The following is a 22,461-nucleotide window of genomic DNA, read 5'->3' on the forward strand; positions in this document are numbered from 1 at the left end:
GCAGACTTACAACTCTATTATGAAGGAGAAAGGGCCAGAGAGATACAACAACCACTCACAGAGGCAGCTTACTGGTGCTCTCAGAGTTACACACTGAGCAAACATGATTTACTCAGATTTTTCAGCATCATCTGTGATGCAATAATTCACACCCGTAATCACATCAGTCACAAGAATGATTGCAACATAAGTTTTTCCTGAAAGAAGCTGAATTTACTCTTAACTTCGATAAGAAATGTATACAAATTCTGCTAAAAGCTATACATTTATTCCCCCCAACTATCCCAATTAAGATCGACTTTTAAGTCAACACATTTCATTTTGGTACTCTTGACCTGAATGAATGAAAAAAATATATGTCTCTTCCATGGTGTCTCATGATTTAGGTAAGGATCAAAAGAATAAGATCAATGATAGATTTTTTTTTTTTTAAGTTAAAATGGGCTTAGAGATATTTTCCCAGCTCCTCCCCACAGAAAGCTGAGCCTTGACCCCTGTCAAGTGATGATCACTAATCCAGATCCCCATTCCTTTGTGGAAGAAGAAGTGGTGTCTGAGAACCAGATTATCCCAAAACACTTCAGTCATCACTGCCTACCACACAGGGAATAGCATCTTGAGCACAGAGAGAAACACAGAGATAATTTTTCAAGACCAGCTTTCTTGATATTTGTATTAACAGTAATAATTTTAATTCAGTATGCTTCTAATTTTTCAAATTATTTCTACATACATTAGATAACTTTGCAGCTCATAACCAATCTATAATTAGCTTGGGCAAACAGATCTTGTTCAGTTTTCTAATAAAGAAGTTGAGGCCTGGAAAGATTTATATATGTTAAACGAGGCTGCTGGCTAATTATTGACTGAGCCAGGACTGGAATCCAAGTCCCCTTGCTACTTTCCCCTACTAATTTTTATTCATGGAACAGATATTTACTGAGCATCTGTTTTGTACCAAGCTTTGTGCTGTGTACTGGTGAACAAGAAGACTTGCCCCGCCCTTGTAGAGCATATCTTATAGACTTGAATCCATCATGAACACCTTTATGGTACAGACAGCCTCATTCCTCATATCTAATTGGGTTAATAGGTTCACCAGAATGTTTCCTTAAGAAATAGTCTGTATCAGCTTACTTCCAAGCCTCAAAGCCTCTCCTTTTCCTGTGCTGTATTAGAATATTTAAAGAAACAATCTTCTCCCCCTCCTTTCAATGATATTTGCAAGAGACATAGGAATGTGGCACCTCTAATATCTTTTAATGTGGACTTATATAGAGCCCCTTACTTATTTGTGCAGGAAAGTTAACACAGCTGCTAGACAGGCATGATGGCTTCTAAATCGCAGAAGGCAGACTAGTAGTAGCGCATTTTAGTAAGTTGTTTTTTCCATGACAATGCAAGAGGAGTTAAATCCATTCAAATAAGGATACATAGTGTGTCAGTCTATTCCTGGGGCAGTAGATTAAGCTTGGAGGAAAGGTTTATTGATTTAGTTATTCTGGTTGTTGTCCCTTATCTTAAGTCACTCTCTATATATTATCATGAGTATTGAATACGTAGTATAAATAGATTTATGTCACTAAATTTTGAATAAGGTATAACAGGCATTTGAAATATGGTTTATATTATATTGACTTGTAATCCTAACAACCCTGTAAAGTATATATTACTCTTCCAGTTATAAAGATGACCAGACTGAGAGGCTAAGCAGCTTGTGCCAGGATTTGAGACTGAAGAACCCCTGTCCTTAACCCAATGCCAGGTTGCAGAACCTCTTACTGAAATGTGTTTATAACACAAAAGTGGACACCCGTTGGTAATAAGACTAGATTTATGAGGTGTTCTAACCACAAATTAAGCAAGACATTGTTACATATAATTCTCTGACCCCAAATCCACAGCAAGATAACATCACCTCAGACCACCCCGATTGTCTCCATTGTCAGTTCCTGTTCCGGGAACCTTCCCACCCAGCACCAACCACCCTCCTCCGTGCCTTCTCCCAAAGGCATAGATCCACTGGACAAGAACGCTGGGACCTTGTGCACCCATGCATTTCTGAAGAATTTATGTATAAATGACTTGTAGATAAAGTCCTATATTAATTTACTAACAGCACTGGGAAATTAAGGAAACCATATTCAAGTTAAAAATCCCTTCCGCATTTATATTTTATGAAATCTTTTAAAAATGTTCGCAAATTAGCTTTGCTTACAGTTGAGCCTACCTTAGGAATAAAATTAATTTTTTTAAAGTAAGTCACTCACTTTTTGAAAAAAAAAAAGAAGCATAAGGTAATATGACTGTAAGGGTGGTTATCTAACTTGAACAATATCTATCTGTTCCAATCTTAAATACCATCCCATTTCTCTAAGTTGCTCAAGAGTAAGGCTAGGATATAACATCAAGTATCATTTAGAGTTAGATATTACTGATGGTACTGATTTCCTCTATGTTTGGGGGGCTGAGCAGTTCAGGAAATCTGATTTCAGATAAGTCACTGGCTGTGGCCAAATTATCAAGAGGAAATAATGTCTACAGAGAAATACTTATTTTCTAAGCATTGCAGACCCAATTTCAGTAATTGAAGGAAGCACATGGCAAAATATTTTAAATATCTGTAGAGCTGAAGGCCAGAGCTCCTGAACACTGTGTCATTCTCATGAATGCATCTAGATAAGGAAACCAGTGAAAATATCAAGTGAGGGGGATTCGAAATCAGCTGATAGTGACAACCACACTGGCAATTCTCGTTGTCTAATGGTGGTATCCAAGACCTTCCAGAATGTGCCTAGTGTTTAGAAGCCATGTCACATGATGAATAGTTATATTTAGCATATAGAAGAGAAGAAATATGGCAGCTTAACTTGGGTATTTGAGGACCAGTGTGTGGAAGTAGATGAATTAGGTGTCTCAGTCAGCAGAAGAAAGATGGACGAGTAGAAGTTCTGTGGAGACATATATATGTAGAAGAAAGGACTTGGGGATGATTGATCCTGCCCAGTGGTGGGCAGAGCTGCCTTTTGAGGTGGGCATGTTCATTATTCTGAGGCTGGAGACTTCTTTACTGGGGATACCCCTGTACAAGAGACTCTTGTGTTGGGTGGGAGATCGGAAGTCCTTCCAGTTCTCAGACTCAGTTACTTCTTGATTTCCAAACCAAGACTGGAAAAGCTGGTGAAAATTATGCCAGCCTAGCAAAGGGTAAATTTTATCAGCCACGCTAAAAGTCCAGCTCGTAACTGCAAATTCTTCTTCTTCAGGAGCACAGTACCATGCAGAAGTTACATTGCACGCAAGTTGACAAAATCGTGGCACAGTATGACAAAGAGAAGTCAACTCATGAGAAAACCCTAGAGAAGGCAATGAAGAAGAAGGGGTAATATTGTTTATTTCCTTCTGGAGGCTTTTCGCCTTTTTATGTTTTGTCTTTTCCCACCGTTCAGCTGCCTGTTTAGGGCAAGGAAGAACTTAGTCTTGACTGTGTTTTCATCGTTAAAAATTATTCCTGGAAAATAAGAGACTCATTCAGCTGAAGGGAGTGATTGAAGAGGAAAAGAGGAGCTTTATTCAAGTTCTACAGCTGTTGGTTAATCACATAATAACTATGTCTCTCATGGGTTTCCACTCAAGTATCTTTAAGGTGAATGGGAAGAGAAGGAAGGACAAGTTAAAGTTGGGAAAATTCGAAATTACAGAGATCATTTTGCATAGCCAGAAAATAAATAATAAGGTCTCTGACAACAGACACTTCACAATGAAATAATTGTTAGGTCTGAAGTGTCTCTTTGTGAAGTTGTTGAATTGAGTAATCACGATACAGATATTTTGTAAGGTGTGCATCTATGACTCAAAAAATAAATAATAAGAAAAAAATGCAACCTTCGTTTTTAATATTATGAAAATCCTTAGCATGTGCCAACAGATAAGACTATTGAATAAAACCTATCATTGCATTTACTGTGAATGATTTTGTCTTGAATTAACCTAGGAGGAGAATATTTCTGTAATGCTGCAAGCTCGCTGAATAACAGACTAGAGGGAAAACATACTCAATGCCAGCCATTGAGAAGTGAGGTTTGATAAGAGACCTAGCATTTTTAGAATAATGCTTCTCTCAATTAATAATATAATGAAGCATTTGGACTTAGGCCATAATAAATCAGAGCATATATGTTGAAGATAGAGGCTCAGGACTTGTTCTAGTTTCAGAAACGATATGCATATTCTGAAAGGAAAAAATAATCACTGGAATAAGCAGTAATGGTTGCTGGTAAATTGCCTAGTATATATTTCCTACTCTCAATAGAATAAGAAGCAAAAATTACCCTGTGATGCCAAGAAATGCTATTTTCTCCCTTGCTGGCATGTGTAAAAGACAAAAATCTGGCTTTACAAACAAAAAGGATTAAAAATTCACTTCAAGGCTGAGGACCTATTTTCCAGTTTTCATTCCAAATAATATTTGATTGAATAAATGAAAAATAGCTTAAGAAAAGCAAGAACCAAAATGGAAACTCTGACAACAGACACTTCACAATGAAATAATTGTTAGGTCTGAAGTGTCTCTTTGTGAAGTTGTTGAATTGAGTAATCACGACACAGATATTTTGTAAGGTGTGCATCTATGACTCGAGAAACTGATGCTGTCCAATGAGCTATGGCATCCCGTGTTTGATGAACAGATTGTCTTCATCAGAAAGCTTTGAAGCAAAGGCCCATGGGAATGGAAAGATATCTAATGTCTGGCACGCATTTGCGATTTTCCCTTTGCAGGGGAAGTAATTGTCTCGAAATGAAAAAAGAAACAGAAATTAAAATTCAGACCCTGACATCAGATCACAAATCTAAGGTAAGAAAATGCCTATTTTTACAGCAGCAACTTGCATAAGATACTTTGTAATATTTTAGAAGCTGTACCTGGTATAACTTTGTAATATTTTAGAAGCTGTACCTGGTATAAATTGGAAACAATAGCAGTGTGGGGCTAGTCAGGGAAGTCAAGGGATTCGGGGGTTCACATTTGTTCCAGACTCACTGGCTTCGAGAAGAGCCATTTCATGGAACATCTTTTCCTTCATCTGTAGAAATATGCTAACAGTATCTATGTTATCTGCTTCAGAGACATCAAATGAAACAATAAATGGACTAAAAGGAAATACTATATAAAATACAGAATATGCTTCCCTATAGAAGTAACGTTAAACATGACAGAAAACCCCCCAAATTGTGGGTTGAGTAACTCTTTGATACTTATTCCATCCTAACTTTCCTGTGGAAGTTTGGGATGAGAAAACATCAAGCGTTGATATTCTAGGAGATGAGCCTGATTACTCCTATTTCCCCCAAAACACAAGAAAATAGGAACTTGGGGGACCTTAATTAAGTTTGTGGACATTTAGGGAACTAAACGCTAAGTTCCATTCAAGAACACAAATAATTCTTCCAGCAATAATAGTTATAAAAGGAAAGAAAAAAACTTTTAAAGAAAGCCCCCAGCCATAGCTTTTGGTCAAACCAGCCAGCCTCCTCGTGTCTACATGCAGCTCCATCATCCAGCCCAGTGGGCCTGCCGCATGCGTGGGCCAGCCATGCGGTTCAAGCTGGAGTTCTCCTTGGTGCTGTGTAGTTTGTGTTCATGCTGCCACGAAGTCTACAGAGGCAACGTGCCACGTGTCTTTGAGAGTTGTTCCCCACTCTCTTTCTCTCTTCTTACCTGGAATGTTTGAGAAGTCATGCCTGAGCAACATGCCATGATTTTTAGAACCTTGGCAACTGTATCAGTTTGCTTCTGCTGCATAATAAATCATGCCAAAATTTAGTGACTTAAGACAACTACCATTTATTAGTTCACCATTCTGTGGGTCAGAATTTTGGCTATACTCAACTGAGTAGTTCTACTGATTTTTTCTGGGCTCACTCATGTGTCTACAGTCAGCTGGGATTGACGGCCTCACTCAGATATCTGGTGGGTGCTGGTTGCTTTTTCCTACGTGAACGCTCATCCTCCAGTAGGCTGGCACGGGCTCCATCACAAGGTGGCCTCAGGGCTCCAGACATAGCAAAAAGGTGAGCACTTCTCCAGCCTCTGCTTGCCTCCCATTTGCTCCTGTCTTATGGCTAAAGCAAGTTACACGGTCAGCCAGATTCAAGGTGGTGGAGAAATAGACTCTAGCATCTCTTTCTGCCCCTGTCGTCTGTTAGGGTTGACACAATAAGTCATGACCCAGAAATAAGAGAACACAGAGCTGTGGCCTGTGGAAGTGAAGCTGGAAAAGCATGCGGTGATGAGGAGAATTCTGATGGAATTGGTAAAGGAGCCCAGACAAACAGGAGTGTGGGCAAGTTAGGCAGTGAAATAACAGGTCATGGTTAAATATTTAGAGCGGAAGGGATTGATTCATATTAATAAGCTGTGACTTCCTGATTCCCATTGATTAGTACATATTTTTTGCAGGTTATGGGTGTCTATGATTCACCAACTAATTTGGTGGGAGGGATCTGAAATGCATGATTAATATTGTGCTTCAGTTCATACCTAACCTATGGGAATTCCAGGTGACACCATCCCCCTTTTCCCACACAGGTCAAAGAGATTGTGGCCCAGCACACAAAGGAGTGGTCAGAAATGATCAACACCCACAGTGCTGAGGAGCAAGAAATCCGGGACCTGCACCTCAGCCAGCAGTGTGAGCTGCTGAGAAAGCTCCTGATCAATGCCCACGAGCAGCAAACGCAGCAGCTGAAACTGTCCCATGACAGGTAGGAGGGTTGGCCATCTCCAGAGTAAACTCCTAATTTTTTAAAAAGGCTAATTGTGTGTGAGCCAAGGCAGTAAGGAAAATCAACTTGACATATAACACTGAGCTTTTATGTATATCATATCGTACAGTCAGTGTGAGCAAGGTGAACTATAAGAAATGGCTTCTGCCATCAAAGTGCTTACAAGTGTTGGCAGGATATTAACACACATGAAATATTAAGTCAAATTACAAATAGCGTATGATATATACTCAAAAGTGTCACAGCCCAAAGGAGCTCTGCGGCCTCCGGAGCGGCGACAGAGGCTTTGCAGGATGGTAGGGCTAGAACTGGCCTTTGAAAATGATCTAGAGTCTCTCAGGAAGACAAGGCAGAGAAAGAGATCAAGACCAACCAGTTAAGCTCCTAGAGTGATCGGTTCTGATCACTCAATGGCCAAGTGTGGAGAGAACCTTCTTTACATTCTTAGGACTTCTGTGAATTTTAGAAAGAGGCCTGATCAAGAAACAGCAAAGACGTATCAGTTTATTTTTCTCTCCCCTTGCTTCAGCACATTGGATATTGCATTTAAAATCCTATAAATGGTGAGTTGGACATTTCCCCTGGCAGGAGCGTTTATGTCGGTTACATCTTTTTATCACAGCTTTGTGGCAGCCTGCTTGCTGCTCACTTAGTGCCTACCACACGCCCCAGTCAGGGCCTGTTGATACACACAAAAGAGTAGAAAATAGAAGCGTTATACAAACAAACGAAACAAAAAGCATTTTAAATGCTAACTGCATAAATTATCTGGTTACGTTCCCGAATTTCACCTTATTTTGGTGGGATAGATGCAGCCATAAAAACATCAAGTGTTTTTGCCATGGTTTCCAATTCCCATTCGAGGCACCGAGGATATGTACCATGCTGGATTTCTTGCGGGATAGTGTTCTACACTCTATCCATTTTAAAGAATTCTATTTTGTTGTAGAGGATTAGAAGTTGTCCTTTCCTTTTTCCCATCGTCATGCCCTTGATTCAGTACACAGAAAGGTCTGTTCGTCACTCTGCCTTTGACCATTGCTGCAATACCGGATTTTAGGTTTCTACCCTTATTCAAATATGTTTCACAGAATAAAACACTCTTTTCTAATTTTCTTGTAGTTGAATAAAAAAAAATTAGCCCACAACGGTAGGCATTGTCCAAAAGACAAAACAAAGTAAACTAATTCTTCCATTACTTAGGAAATCATTGGAAGAGACCATAACCTAATTACTAATTTATCTTAAAAAATAAATCCATGGTAGGGATATTTTCAAAGCAACAGCCATGTTTAAGCTTTTTCTCAAGCACCCTGTGGTTGTTGGTTGTGTTGGGTTTTTTTTTTAACCATCACAGCTATTGTTCTTGGTTGAAATCTTGCCTTCTTAACACTTGTCAGCAGCATTTGATCATTGATAAGTACTTGTTGAATGCGTGAATAAAGAAACAGTCAATTGACTACCAGGTTATAGAAAACTTTGAGAGCCATTTTCTTGGGCCCAGGAGTTTGTGTACAGATTCCTGCCTCTGTGGCCCTCAGGTCACTAACTGAAGAGCTCTCCATTCCAGCCTGGTCCATCCCCTTTGATGTGGCGCAAACACTACTTACAAAACTTGACTCCTTGGTGACTAGTTTCCAGGCAGTGCTTCAAGGAGATCTCCATAGGGTCCAGAAAAAATTCTTTGTTAATAATATCCATTTTAGTATTCTGAATTGTATGCCTTTAATGTATACATAAATAATCTAAAGATATGATTCTTTGTCATGTGCACACACGCATTCACACACAGAGTCAACAGCCACCTGTAAACATCGTTTTTTCTACTTCCTGGGCTCATTTGAAACCACTTAGGCCCCTTCATTCCCGTTGTCAGAAAACAGGAAGGTCACTTGTGAGGGTTAGAATATCCTCTCTCTGCCTCCCAGGCCATCTGACCCCAGAAAACATGGGGCAAAACTGGAAAATCCTTGTATTTTATGGACAAACATAATGTTTGTCCTTCCCAGTCCATCACCGGTACCTCACCACTAGGTGACCCACTGCCTCAGGGAGAAGCGTCCTCACGGACTCGGGCTCCTTCCCTCCTTTTCTCAGAGTACGAAATAACTCAGTGAGCTCAATAATGAAAAAAAAAGTGAACCAAGTCCTATTGTTACATACAGAACTTGTTTTTTGTTTACTTTTTCATTTTTTATTATAGTTAAATATCCATAACATAAAATTTACCATTTTAACCATTTTAAGTGTATGGCATTAAGTACATTCACAATGTTGTGCAACCATTACCACCATCCACCTCCAGAACTTTTTCGTCTTCTCTAACTGAAACTCTGTACCCATTAAACACTAACTCTCCATTCCCTCTCTCCTGTTTGGTTATTTTTAATACAAAGGGAAAGCAAGGAAATGCGAGCACACCAAGCTAAGATTTCTATGGAAAACAGCAAGGCCATCAGCCAAGATAAATCTATCAAGAATAAAGCAGAACGGGAAAGGTAAGTCTGAGAATGCTCATGGTGGGAATAGAGCATCGACTTGAAGACATAGACTCAACAACATTTATGTGTGTATACACACACATATTCACATTTGAGTTATGAAAAACCTTGTGAGTTTTGACTAAGAATTCTGCTATTAGAAGTGCTTTGAAGATTTATTATTATTGCTGTAGAACTGTTGTCTTCTGATTGTTTACTACCACCAGTAAAATAAATTTACGTTCAATATTTGTGTACTCATTTACAAACAAAATTGTATAAAATATGGCATAATAATAAATATAATTCCAAAATATCCTTCCCACATTCCATTGGGTCGTTCCCCAAGCGTCTCACCTGCTCAGGTGTAAGCCCGTTCTGGGTGTCAGTTCTGATAGCAGCATGTAGCAGGACAGTGTCCTTCCCTTGATTGGCCTTGGGCTGTCCTTGACAACAGGGATCATCTCAAAAGCCCCCACCCAGTTTTTCTGGTTTGTTCCTGTCTTAGGTTGCGTTTTCTAGAAACAGAGACCAAGATAGTGATTTACTGAGGAAGGATCTTCAGAGAAGGGGAGTGCGGACGAGCAGGGGGCCAAGGCAGGGGCCGAGCAGGAATATGGTCTCCACTGGAGTCCCTCTGTAGCCTGATCCCAAGCTCTGGAATATAAATTACACTGTGGATCTCTCTTTGAGCCAAGGGTATCTGGCTTTTACTTCTGTGTTAGTCAGTCATTGGTCATCTGGGATTGGGGGAAGGTTTTTGTGTGACCTTCACAGAAGATCCCAGGTGCAAACCCTGTAGCCAAAGCCAGTAGAGGGTGTCTGAGAGGACATCGGTAGTCGTGTTCCCAAGAGAGGGAGTTAACAGCACTTGAATCCCAGTGATCACATAGAGTATCTTCACATATAGTATCTTCACCTGGGATGCTCATCGTCTGCCTCTGCAAGCCTCTGAGAATGCAAATACTGGTTGCTCCATAAGTAAGAGCCTGGGTTCACACATCAGTGGTCAGGCACACAGCAGCATTCCTTCTCTTGGAGGCATAAGACCTGGCTGGAGGGTGGCCCCAGCTGAAGTTCATTACCCCCATAAAGGCTGTATTTTCTGCCCCACAAAATACAGAGCAAAGTGAAGATTAGCTCTTGGGCTTAAAACATGAGCATGGAGTTGAGGCTTCAAGTCATTCAGCTTTCTATTAACCATAGGCTGAGCTGTTAGAGAACTTGGCAGCTACAAAGTAAAGCAAGCACCCATGTTTCAGCTCCTCTGTCTACATGGTCTTTTGTGAGTGTTCACCGGATACCTGATATTTCCTCCTTGTTTTGAACACAGCAGGAACTGCTGTCCAATTACCTCAATTCCATTTTTAAAATACATCTCGGTTATTAACCATAATAAGTAATGTTAAACTTGAAATATGATAAAATATAAAGCATAATACCATCTAGTGCATTTTCATGCTGAAGTTTTGTTGGATTAAATATGGTTTGGGATTAATGGGCCAGCAATGGGATATGGAATTCCACAGTAATTTGACCTGGAAATGAATTGCCTTTTCAACTCTTTGACTAAGAAATCTCCCAGTCAACACGGAATGTCATGTGTGTCTGTCTAGGGAGATTATTACTCATTTTAATCGATGCTTATTTGTACTCTCATGTTGTGGTATTTCTCTGGGTCTTTTTTATTTAAACAAAGTGCCATCCTCCGGATGTTATTCTCAGACAAGGAACCTTGTTTAAGGGTCTTATACACATAGAAATGACACCACCCACTTTAGCTCAAAAACGTAAACTATTACAGCCGTAATAAAACCTCATTAATTTGAGCTATTTTAGATTCTCCGAAGTGAAATATAGAATTCAACATGATAAATGTGCCAATTATTGAAGAACTTTTTATCATTTTTTTTCAAATATGTTGCAAAGTGGGCTGCAGCCCAGTTGAGGTTAAAGTATCTTAAATTCTGAGTTACTGATAACTTAATTAGCAATATCTTTTATTTAATTTCCTTATATTGACTTAATACACTTATTTATTATAACTTTGTTTCCAGTGGTAGGTGGTTCCAGAACATCTACAAATGGCTGTTTTTTTAAAAAATTTCTCCATGCTAAATGGTTACCTTCTAAATACACACAGTGTGTATGTGTATCCACTTAATCAAACTACTGAGAAATAAAAATTTATCATCAGGGAGCTAAGAAAGACATGTAGAAGCTGAAAAACACTTCTACTCTTTGGTCGAAGAAGACATTTCAACAGAAATTACACAATATTTATAACTGAATGGCAGTGCAAGCACTATTTATCAATGTGTAGAAGGTAGCTAAAGTGCACAGCAAAAGAAACAATCAACGAAATGAAGCAACATATGGAATGGGAGGAAATATTTATAAACCATAGATAAGGGGTTAATATCCAAAATATATGTGGAACTCATACAACTCAATAGCAAAATAGTAAAAAACCAAATAATTCAATAAAAAAATGGACAGAGGATCTGAATAGACATTTTTTCAAAGAACACATACAGATGGCCAACAGGTACATGAACAGGGCTCAGCATCACTAAGCATCAGGGAAATGCAAATCAAAACCACAATGAGCTATCACCTCACACCTGTTAGAATGGCTATTATGAAAAAGACAGGAGCTAACAAGTGTTGGCGAGGATGTGGAGAAAATGGAACCCCATGCACTGTTGATAGGAATGTCAATTGTGCAGCAACTGTGGAAAATAGTATGGAGGTTCCTAAAAAAATTAAAAATAGAACTACTATATAACCCAGCAATCCCATTCTGGATATATATCCAAAGGAAATGAAATCACTATCTGGAAGAGATATCTGCACCCTTATATTCATTGCAGCATTATTCTCAATAGCCAAGACATAGAAAAAACCTAAGTGTCCATCAATGGATGAATGGATAAAGAAAATGTTATATATGTATATAACAATATATAATGTATAATATATATATGAATATTATTCAACCATAAAAAATGGAAATCCTGCCATTTGCAACAACATGGATGGAACTTGAGGGCATTATGCTAAGTGCTAAATGAAATTAGTCAGACAAAGACAAATGCTGTATGATCTCACTTATACATTTTTTAAGATTCCACTTATGTGGAATCTTAAAAAAGCCAAACTCATAGGAACAGATTAGCATGGTAGTTGCTAGGGGCTGGGGGGTGGGTGTGGGGTGGAATGGAAAGATGCTGGTTAAAGGGTAAAAACTTCCAGGTAAAAGATAAATAAGTTCTGGAGGATCTAATGTACAGCATGGTGACTATAGTTTAAAATATTGTATTATATACTTGAAAGTTGCTAAGAGAGTAAATCTTAAATGTTCTCACCACAAGAAAAGAAGGTAGCGAAAGTGATACTACAGTGAAAATTATAGCCTAGATGTATATATTTTTTAAAAGAAATGAAAATTAATGAGCTAAACACTCTTTTCAAAGAGGATATGAAATTAGAAAAACAGAGTGAACCCAAAGATCTGAGATGGGAAGAAATAATAAATAAAAAAAAGCAAAAAGTGTTGGAATAGAAAACAAGCAGTAGAGAGTATCAGCAAAAACAAAAGCTTGTTCTTTGAAAAAAATAATAAAATCAGTAGACCTCCCAGCAAGACTGATCAAAAAGGAAAAGAGAGAGAAAGCACAAATTAGTAATATTAGGAATGAAAAGGGAAATAACTGCAGATACAATCAATATTTTTGAAAATCAAGACTACTATAAACAGTACTACCAATGAATTTGAAAACTTAGGTGGAATGGACAATTGCCTAGAAAAATGTAAATCTCTCAAACTGACTGAAACAGGAGAAAACCTGAATAGACCTATAACTGTTACAGAAATTCAATCAATTATAGATCTATTCAGTCATGAAAAACACTCCACCAATAATCAGGAAAGTGCAAGTTAAAACAACAGCATGATGCCATTTCATGAAACCAACCAGTTAACAAAAAAGTGAATGTCTGATAGTACCAAGAGTGGGCACAGATATGGAGAAAGGGTAACACCCAGACACCATGGATGGGAGTGCAAATTAGGACAAGTGCTTTGGAGTAAATATGAAGGTGTTCATTCTCTACCAACCTGCAAGTCTAGGTATGTAGCCTAGAGAAACCTTTGATAGGCCCTACACTTCATTTCTTTCTTTAGTCAACAGATAGTGTGCCAAGCATTGCAGGGCCCTATGCACCAGATCGTTGTAGCATTGTTTGGAAATATCCTACTTTTTATTAATGGCAAAATGGAAATATTGTAGTCTATTTGTAAATGGAAAAATCCGTACAGCAGATGAAAATAATGGAATAGTTTGAAACATAGCTATACCTCTAAAACATAAGGCTAAGTGATAAGTTATGGAAAGAAACTCAGAATATGTTACCATTTAGGTAAATTTGGAAAACATACAAAAGAATATAGTCCAGCAGCATCAGCATCACCTGGGAGCCTGTTAGAAATGCAGAATTCCAGGCCTGCCCCAGACCCACTGAATCAGATCCTCTGGGGGTGGGCCCAGCAATCTCTGTTTTAATAGTATCTCCAGGTGATTTGTATGCATGTGAAAATTTGAGAAGCATTTGTATATATTAGATATGGACACATCCATATGTTATAAAAATATTAAAACATAGATGGGAAGGTCCACGCCAAATTCGGAATAGTGGTTACATCTGGAGAGAGAGAGAGGAGAGAAATTGAATCAGGAAGAATACAAACAGGGCTTAGTTATATCTGTAACACTTTGTTTCTTTTAAAAATGTGAGACAAACATGGCAAAACATCAATATTGACTAAGTGATGGGTACACAGATGTTTTTATATTTTTCTCTGTACTTTGTGTTTTGCAAAATTCCACAATAAATATTAGAAAAAGGAAGTGATGATCCCATCCAGATGATTAACTGGAATATAACTCTTTCTTTTTTAATATTATGTGAATTCCATTTGATGTCATACCAACTGTTACTTGTACCTGTTACTTTTAGGCGAGTCAGGGAGTTAAACAGCAGCAACACTAAAAAGTTTCTGGAAGAAAGAAAGAGAGTAAGTATTTTATAATTTTCTTGGCACTCTTCCTTTAAAAACTGTAAAGAATAACTCATCCTTAGATATCAGACTTCTAGTTCATTTGCTTAATTTGATTTTTCTGTACGTTAAACATTCTAGCTTCTCTAATTTCTCCCTGAAAGCTAAAGTAATCTCTCCCTAAAATCTTTAAGGTAATTATTTGGCATCATTTTATATAGAAAATGAAGCCAGGTTTTAATCATGCATAAGTACTCTATTATTTTCTGAGATTTTGGCAGGAAAGATCTTCCCAGTAAGAATTATGAGTTTAAACTCTCCTAGTTTTCAGACTACTTTTATTGTTTTTATTATTATTATCTCCCTTACTTAAATTGTAAACTTACCAGTCATTCCTCATCCATAAGTTTTAAGATTACAACCCAAAGTTTATCAGAATTTTTGTTTTTGCAGCTCGCAATGAAACAGTCCAAAGAAATGGATCAGTTGAAAAAAGTCCAGGTTGAACACCTTGAATTCCTAGAGAAGCAGAATGAACAGGTATTTCACCTAAAAAGCATAAAAAGACGTAGGCAGCCAGCCAGCTTTGGGAGGCAAATGCCGCGGCCCACAGTGACCCTTCTCCTAAAGCCAGTGACCTGAGTAGTGACATGGAAAGGTGGCTGGAAAAATTTGGTGCCTATTACTGTATTTTCCCCATTTCATCCAAGAAGAACAGAAAGTATTCTTTTTTGAAGAGGGACAGGAATGTGGCTATGGGGAAAAAAGAATCAAAAGTCATCATTTGAGTAGATTATGAGGATTCTAAGAATGACATTACTCAGAGGAGAAAACAGAGGTTACAAAGTACTTCTTCATTTTCATATAGAGTTTTATAATTTTCAGCCTAGAGGCAGGTGATGTTATATTTAAAAGCAACTGAGAGAAACCACCTATTTTCCACCTCGATCAAAAAATGAAGTTATAAAACTTTCTTAGGGCTTACAAGCAGGACCTGAAGTCCTGAGCCACCATAACTCTACAAACCACGTGGAGTGGATACCATACTCTTGGTGTTTTTCCCCAGCAAGGCAAAACACCAAATTAAGAAGTAGACACAAATAACAAGAGTTATCCAAAGTCTAAGTGTTTAGTGAGGCCGTCGGGCATCTACCAACACCAAGATAAATGGATGTCTACCTAAAGCGGAGCACAGGTGGGCTCCATCCCAATTGGCCCATCAGCCCTCCACAGTCTCATTTCAATTTGCTGGAAATGCCTCTAGCTTATATAACCAAATGACCTTCAGCAGCAGTTTAAAATTCAGTCTGTCTCGGTTCAAATTTCACTCTTTAGATGTAGCTGGTTTGGAAGTTATCATTTCTAGATAATTTACTTCCATCTAGAAACTATAAAGAGGTTTCAATGAAATATATACTTGTACTACGTTGTTCTTCCCTATTTCCCCCATCTATAAAGCAATCCTATTTAAGTATATTTTTTCAGAGTAAATGGTTCCCATTGAAGAACTCTTAAGTAGGAATTACACTAAAAAGTACCTTTGCGGAAGTACAACAAAACCATAAAATCTTTTTTTTTTATATTGCAATTGGGTAACAAATCCAATTTCTGGTTTCAGATTCTTTACTTTTTTTTTTTTTTTTTTTAAAGATTTTATTTATTTATTTTTTCCCTCCAAAGCCCCAGTAGATAGTTGTATGTCATAGCTGCACATCCTTCTAGTTGCCGTATGTGGGACGCAGCCTCAGCATGGCCGGGGAAGCGGTGCGTCCGTGCACGCCCGGGATCCGAACCCGGGCCGCTAGCAGCGGAGCCCGCGCACTTAACCGCTAAGCCACGGGGCCGGCCCCCAGATTCTTTACTTTTTATAGGACAGAGATTTTATTCATCAGCATACTTCTGAGTTATGTTTCACATTTCCTTTTCAGCTAAATGCTTCTATTCATGAACAGTCCACAGATCCCCATGGGGAACAATAAATGCTTATTGTCCCATGGGTCCAGTTCATTTGACCAATTCATAGATACATCGCTCTGGTACAAGTTACCTAGCTTATGTTTTTGCTCTTAAAGTACTTCTCAGAAAGTGTTCCTGGGGGAAAAATTAGAATATGAATAAGATGAAAGCAACCATCTCCAAAACATTGGAATCTACTTCAGTGATTCAGGGCTGGGTGGGGATAAGGATGCCTTAGAAGAAGGCATAATGAAGGTAAGGCACAGTTATGTTTCAGTTAACTAAATTAAGAAGCTACTTAGAAATTATTTTGTTGCTTAGCAACAAGCTTGACTAACGAATGTAAATGTGCTAAAAATTACTCATCACTACAATAGTGGTGTATATCAGAGCTAGAAAATACAGTTACCTAGTGTTTTTGGTTTCAGAGCCAAAGTACGTAATAAAAAAATCACTTTGAGCTTTTATCCTAATATGTGGATGATTCAAACCACACCAGAGTTCTTGCATTAAAATATTGGATTAGAGATAGCTGTATTGAGAGGATAGTGACTTTTTGTACCAGAAATTTATATAATGCCTTTCAGTATGTCATAAGTAATGTCTACCACCCACAACTGATACTTTGAGTCACAGAAGCTTAAGAGAACACAGAACATGAGAAGGCTTGAGACTTTATGAAGATTTAATGAGATCCAATGAAAAGAAATTCAAAATATATTGATGCTCCTGGCAAATGTAGCATTTGGACTTGAATTTCTGTGTTAAGCTTTGCTTTACAAATATGGCCTATCCCATAACAAATTCAATCCCAGATCTTTCTAGTATATATTTTTTGGAATTTAAAGGTCAGACAGTTCTCAATTCACAGTTACTCAGTGTGTTACAACACTGCTGTAGGCACAGTACAAAAGATACAAAAGTGACTCCATTTCTTCCCTCCTAATAGGCAAGGTCTGGAGCGATGTAGAGCTCCCTTCATAACCAACTAGACCGTTCGTTGGCAGAAGACAGTCCCTGTCTCCAGACACTCGCAGACTTTTATAACAATTGCCTAAACCACTGTTAAACCCCAAGACTTTTTTGTGTTTCTAAGCCAAAGATAAATTAATTTTTAACATTCTCCCTTAATACCTCCCGTTAAGGTTTCTTAGTGCTTTCCTGTGACTCTACACCTATAAGTGCCCCCAGTCCTCCAAAAGCAAAACAGAGAATGGATTTTCTTAATTAGCTAGACCAGTGTTGAGGGCACTGGCAGAAACAACTCAAGTTTTATTATATTTTGGTCTTGATTCTGGATCCGAATCTCGTGTGTCCTTTTTAAGTCACCTAATGGCCTGGCCTACTTGGTCAGCCAATTGTTCATTTAAAACTCTAAAGGTCGGGGATTTTTTTCCTATTTAATTTTCCCGTGGACCTCCAAGCCACACAGTATCTCATCTGTCTTGACATGTACCATTTCAGACATTAACAGCTCCATGACTGTCACGCTCAAGTTTTAAAAATTGGTTTTGTCATCAATCCTATCATTTAATAAAGAGAGGTAAGGGGTCTTGCTAAAGGGAGGGTTCCCCACGCACTGTGGCAGAAGAGAGGTGCAATCCAGGCCAGTAGGCATTGGTTGTTTGTTTTGTTCTTTTTTTCTGTTGAGATCAACTCGGGGGAAGTTTGTCACTGATGGTTGTATACATGTTTTATTCTTAGCTTTTTGCTTTTCTGTATATGGTTTTGCATTCATTTTTCAAATTCACTTCAGTATTCATTTATTTTCTTTGTTTTGTATGTATGACTCAATTTTGACATTACTATTTTTGTACAAACAGCTTTTGAAATCCTGTCATGCAGTGTCCCAAACGCAAGGTAGGACTGAAACTCTGATAAGCAAGACATTGCTTTCCTTCTCCACTATGTCAGTATCCTCGGTGCAGTCTCCATTTATGATTCACATCTGGTCATAACTAATTAATATCTCAAGGGTTTTGATTTAAAAGCTTGATTATTTCATGCTTGGATTTCTGATATAATATTCAAATTGAAATGCCCAAATTCTTTAGAGGATTATTTCTGATGGAGTTTTAACCAGCGTTTCCAATTGCAGACCTGGGAAACTCAAGTCATGCTAATGAAGGTGTACCCAGGCATCAAGAATTGTGATATACGGTTGTCATCTGGACTGACCACAGCTGAGACTGGGTCACAGAGTCAGGTCTTTCACAAACATTAATATGACTGCAATTAATTTTTAAAGCCCCCCACTGAAAGTTCGTTGATGGTTTTTAATGACAGAGAGTTATGGTCTGTGTGCAGAATCGTTATATAATGTCATTACACAATGACTCTTGTCATAGTTTCTGCTAGATCTGGTCTGCCAAGGACCCTAATCACCCCTCATAAGTAAGATGACTGTATAACTTATTGTCCAAACCAGGATAGTTTTGAGAGTGAAAGGGGGCACTGGACTACATACAAGCCAGGACTACAGGCATAAACTATAAACTGGAACTGTCCCTGGCAAATGGGAAGGAACAGTCACCCTGCTCATATGAGAACTGGGCTCTTGGAATAATCTTTTAGTGATTCTTCCTTCTAAATTGTGTTCAACGTTGTCTTTAAATGCTAAATGGGGAGAAGCATAGGGAATCCTTTATTACTATTTACTGGAGATAAAAGTATTTACTTTCCAGTGCTAATAATGTTTCACTGTCATCTCTTATAAATACTGTTTGTGTCATAGTTTCATGTTTGTATATTTTTCTCCATTTCTTCATTTCTCTATTAGAGTGTTACTGTACTTTATGCATAAAAGAAATATTTGGGGAGAGGGAACCATCCATCCAAAATGTAAGCAGAAAGATATCATTCTTTGGTATTATTATATCCATCCTTGCCATAATGAAATTTAAAGCCACAATATAAAAATAAGAAGAAGCAAGAAATCACTGTGTGGTCCATGGGTTAAACTAATTTTGTAACAAGACTTCATTTGGGACGTTTAGGTGCTCACATATGATCCACAGAGTTGACCAAACCCTCCCACTGATTTTCCATGTAGTTGGAATACCTAAGCAGACATGAAGAGTAACTTCAGAGCACTCAGAGTCCTCCTCTGAGTTATATCTTTATATATCCATGTTTCTATTCTTAAATGTCCTTTATTTCAAAGTGATGTCACTAAAAGAGAGAAGGGGTGCTTTATTGTTCCCCCAAAAGATACATGCGTTGATTGAGCAAAAGCATTCAGTTGGAAAGTAAAAGTTGAAATGAACCAATTGATTTTCCCTCTATTATTAAGCAGTTATTTGTCACCAGAACCTGCTCCACATCTGACTCCTTTCTACTTCCCAAACCAGCGGGTTGTCTTCATGACAGTCTTAATTCAGGAGTTTGAATTCACCATGGCTTCCTTCCTGGGGTAGCCTGTAAAAAATGAATTACCCCAGAGAAGTGAGAGCGTGTGGGGATAGTTTTTGGACAGCAGGATACCAGTAACCATATACGTTCCTATAATGTTCTATTTGCAGAATACTCCAGCCAAACCAATGTGGTATACTCCCACCTGAACTTCCCCATCAGTTAAAGTCTGAGAGAATTACTTTTAATTAAATTTTAGGCTATTTGGAGAATAAGTTGTGCATAAGCAACACTTATTCTAAAAGTGATAGAATTATCTACACATAGTCAAGGCAACGTGTCAGTCTGTAGGAACTAAATCAAACATTTTGATGTGACATAGTCTAAGTATCAAGTGACTGGCTCAGCCTCTTTTCAAATGGATGTCCAGATACTTTGTAGACTAGTCCTTCTCCAACTTCAATGTGCGTAAAAATTTCCTGGGGATCTTGTTAAAATGCAGATTCTGACTCAGTAGGTCTGGGGTGGGGTCCAAGATTCTGCATTTCTTACAAGGTCCCAGGTGATGCTGATGCTGCTGGTCCATGGACCACTTTGAGTAGCAAGGACATAGTGACAGCATCAGATTTATGGGAGAAGAGAGGTCAGGGATGCTACATGCCTTCAGGAAAGGATTTCAACATGTAAGTCCATGTTTCTGATGTTAACAGGCGAAGGAGATGCAGCAGATGGTGAAATTGGAAGCCGAGATGGACCGCAGACCAGCAACAGTAGTGTGACACTCCAAAACGCAAACTGACTCAGCAAAACCACACAGCATCAAAAGATCACTCCCCAACTTCTGAACACAAATTCCACGGAAGAAAGCCGTGTTTGTTTTCTGTTTCCTTTATGTGTAGACAAGATGTTACCTGAAACCACAGAGATTTACATACTTCTCTTTAACATCTTGAATCTTGAATTTGCTTGACCAACCAAAAGTAGCTAGAAAGCCACGAAAATGACTGTTCCAGTAAGGCAGAGTTTAACCACTGATAATACAACTTAAACATGTTTGCTACAAAGTACCATCACAAGTCAATGAGCTTGGTGTTCACAACTCTGCTTTGTGATGCATTAGGACATGTTTGAGCTGCAGCAAAAATAGTGCATTAGCAATTTAATAGCAAGTGCATGCACTAGAAAAAAACTAACTCTGTCTACAAATTCAGCAGCAGAAGTGGTGATCTGCTAGACAAATAATTTTGCAGAATTTTTCTACAGCTAAGTGACCTCATCAGTAAGTGCCATGTCTCTACCATGCCATAGGGAGCTAATTTCCTGTAAAAGTTGTGGAAATTATTAGAACAATAGAAAAATAGAACAGTGTACCTGTGCCAAAATTCATCAGTGCTCGAAGGAGAACTCGGTTAGGCACGTTACACCTGACTTTGCTTTATAGGAATTGCTTCTGCTGATTCCAGATACTACAATTCACTATTACACCGTAAAGATCGTGAAGTGGTTATTGGCAAACGTTTGTAAATGTGACCGTGTATAAAGTATTTATACTCCTAATTCACACTGTTACAGAGCAAAATCATCTAAGTATTGCCACACGACAAGACTAGTAAACAGGAATCCTAGAACTATGTTTGCATGATACACAAGCACCAATTAAGACTAATCCGTACAGGCACAGTTAACCTAACGCCAAATAAATACTGGTTAAATAAATGTATGGCACAGAATATAATTTGACTATCAAGACTTTTCACATAATGAAAAAGTCTATATATATGTGTATATGAATTATGTGGGCATTCTTGATACTTCTAGTTTCAAAAAAATACATAACTAATTTAATTTTACACGAAAATATTTATGCAGATTTTCAGAATTTCATATCAGGAAATAACCTTTTTATGTCTGTTAAATATCAAAACAATTTGCTACAGTGTTCATCTGCATGATCTTTCAGCCTGCTGTAGTCGTGTTGCAGCCAGTGCATGAGAAGTATTCCGCTGGGAATGGAGCCATGCCGCCAAAGCCAAGGGTAGCGCATGGAAGCCTGGTAGTCTAGAACTGATCAGATTACTGATTTTAGGACACAAAACACCAACTGAATTGTTGTATATGCTTGTACAAACTGATTCTGTGTGTTCCTCTGAACAAAGCAGAGAAAATTATGTTACCATCAATATTGAAATTAAACTTCCAACTTCTCTAATAAAAAATTAAAACACATTGAACACCTGTCAGAGTATTTGCTCCCAAAGATGCTTTCCAGTAAACTTTTTGCCTTTTCCACAAATGATCTCTTCATTATTTTCAGAGGGGGCTTATTCATGCCCCAACACATTTTTCCCCCAAGTGACACAAAATAGGCTGATACCAGTTTACTCCCAAATGGAAGGTACTGTTTTTCTCATATTTACAGTTCGAACTGGCTTCTGTGAGGTTTCTCTGGTTCCAAATTTCCTTGGAATGTAAGACAGTGGGGTTAGAGTACATATCTTTCAGCACTAACATCCTATGAAAAATTATGACTATTAAAATAGTGCCTCATTTGGATTGCCAATTTTCAAAGATTGCAAATGGCTCCTCCTCATCAAAGCGAACAGCCTCTTCCAAGGGCTAAGGTCACCATTCTGCAGCACTTGACTGGATCCATTGCTTGCCTCCTCTTTCCTCTGCTTCTGAGAGGTACTCTTAGTTTTCCCATTTTTCTTTTTTTTTGAATGGTTTCTTTTTTTTTTTTTTGAGGAAGATTGACCCTGAGCTAACATCTGTTGCCAATCTTCCTCCTTTTTTCTTCCCAAAGCCCCAGTAGATAGTTGTATGTCATAG

The 22,461-nt window shown here is 38.2% G+C and overlaps 1 protein-coding gene across 8 annotated transcripts in view; it reads left to right on the forward strand.

Annotated features, from left to right (window-relative positions):
- Positions 1–21,914, forward strand: part of PLCB4 (phospholipase C beta 4) — a 385,664-nt gene extending 363,750 nt beyond the window's left edge. For 7 of the 8 annotated variants that reach the window (XM_087445596.1, XM_087445598.1, XM_087445599.1 and 4 more), the window contains 9 exons: positions 3,267–3,382; positions 4,780–4,855; positions 6,590–6,765; positions 9,183–9,284; positions 14,286–14,343; positions 14,779–14,865; positions 18,105–18,141; positions 19,061–19,122; positions 20,343–21,914. In XM_087445596.1, coding sequence (XP_087301722.1) covers positions 3,267–3,382; positions 4,780–4,855; positions 6,590–6,765; positions 9,183–9,284; positions 14,286–14,343; positions 14,779–14,865; positions 18,105–18,141; positions 19,061–19,122; positions 20,343–20,411 — 783 coding nt within the window. In that variant the 3' untranslated portion in view covers positions 20,412–21,914. The remainder of the gene's footprint in view (positions 1–3,266; positions 3,383–4,779; positions 4,856–6,589; positions 6,766–9,182; positions 9,285–14,285; positions 14,344–14,778; positions 14,866–18,104; positions 18,142–19,060; positions 19,123–20,342) is intronic. The other variant, XM_087445594.1, reaches the window with a different exon arrangement.
- The last annotated feature ends 547 nt before the right edge of the window (positions 21,915–22,461 follow it).

The sequence above is a fragment of the Ceratotherium simum genome, chromosome 21 (genome assembly GCF_057802395.1).
Source record: "Ceratotherium simum simum isolate JZ-2026a chromosome 21, ASM5780239v1, whole genome shotgun sequence".
Lineage (NCBI taxonomy): Eukaryota > Metazoa > Chordata > Mammalia > Perissodactyla > Rhinocerotidae > Ceratotherium > Ceratotherium simum.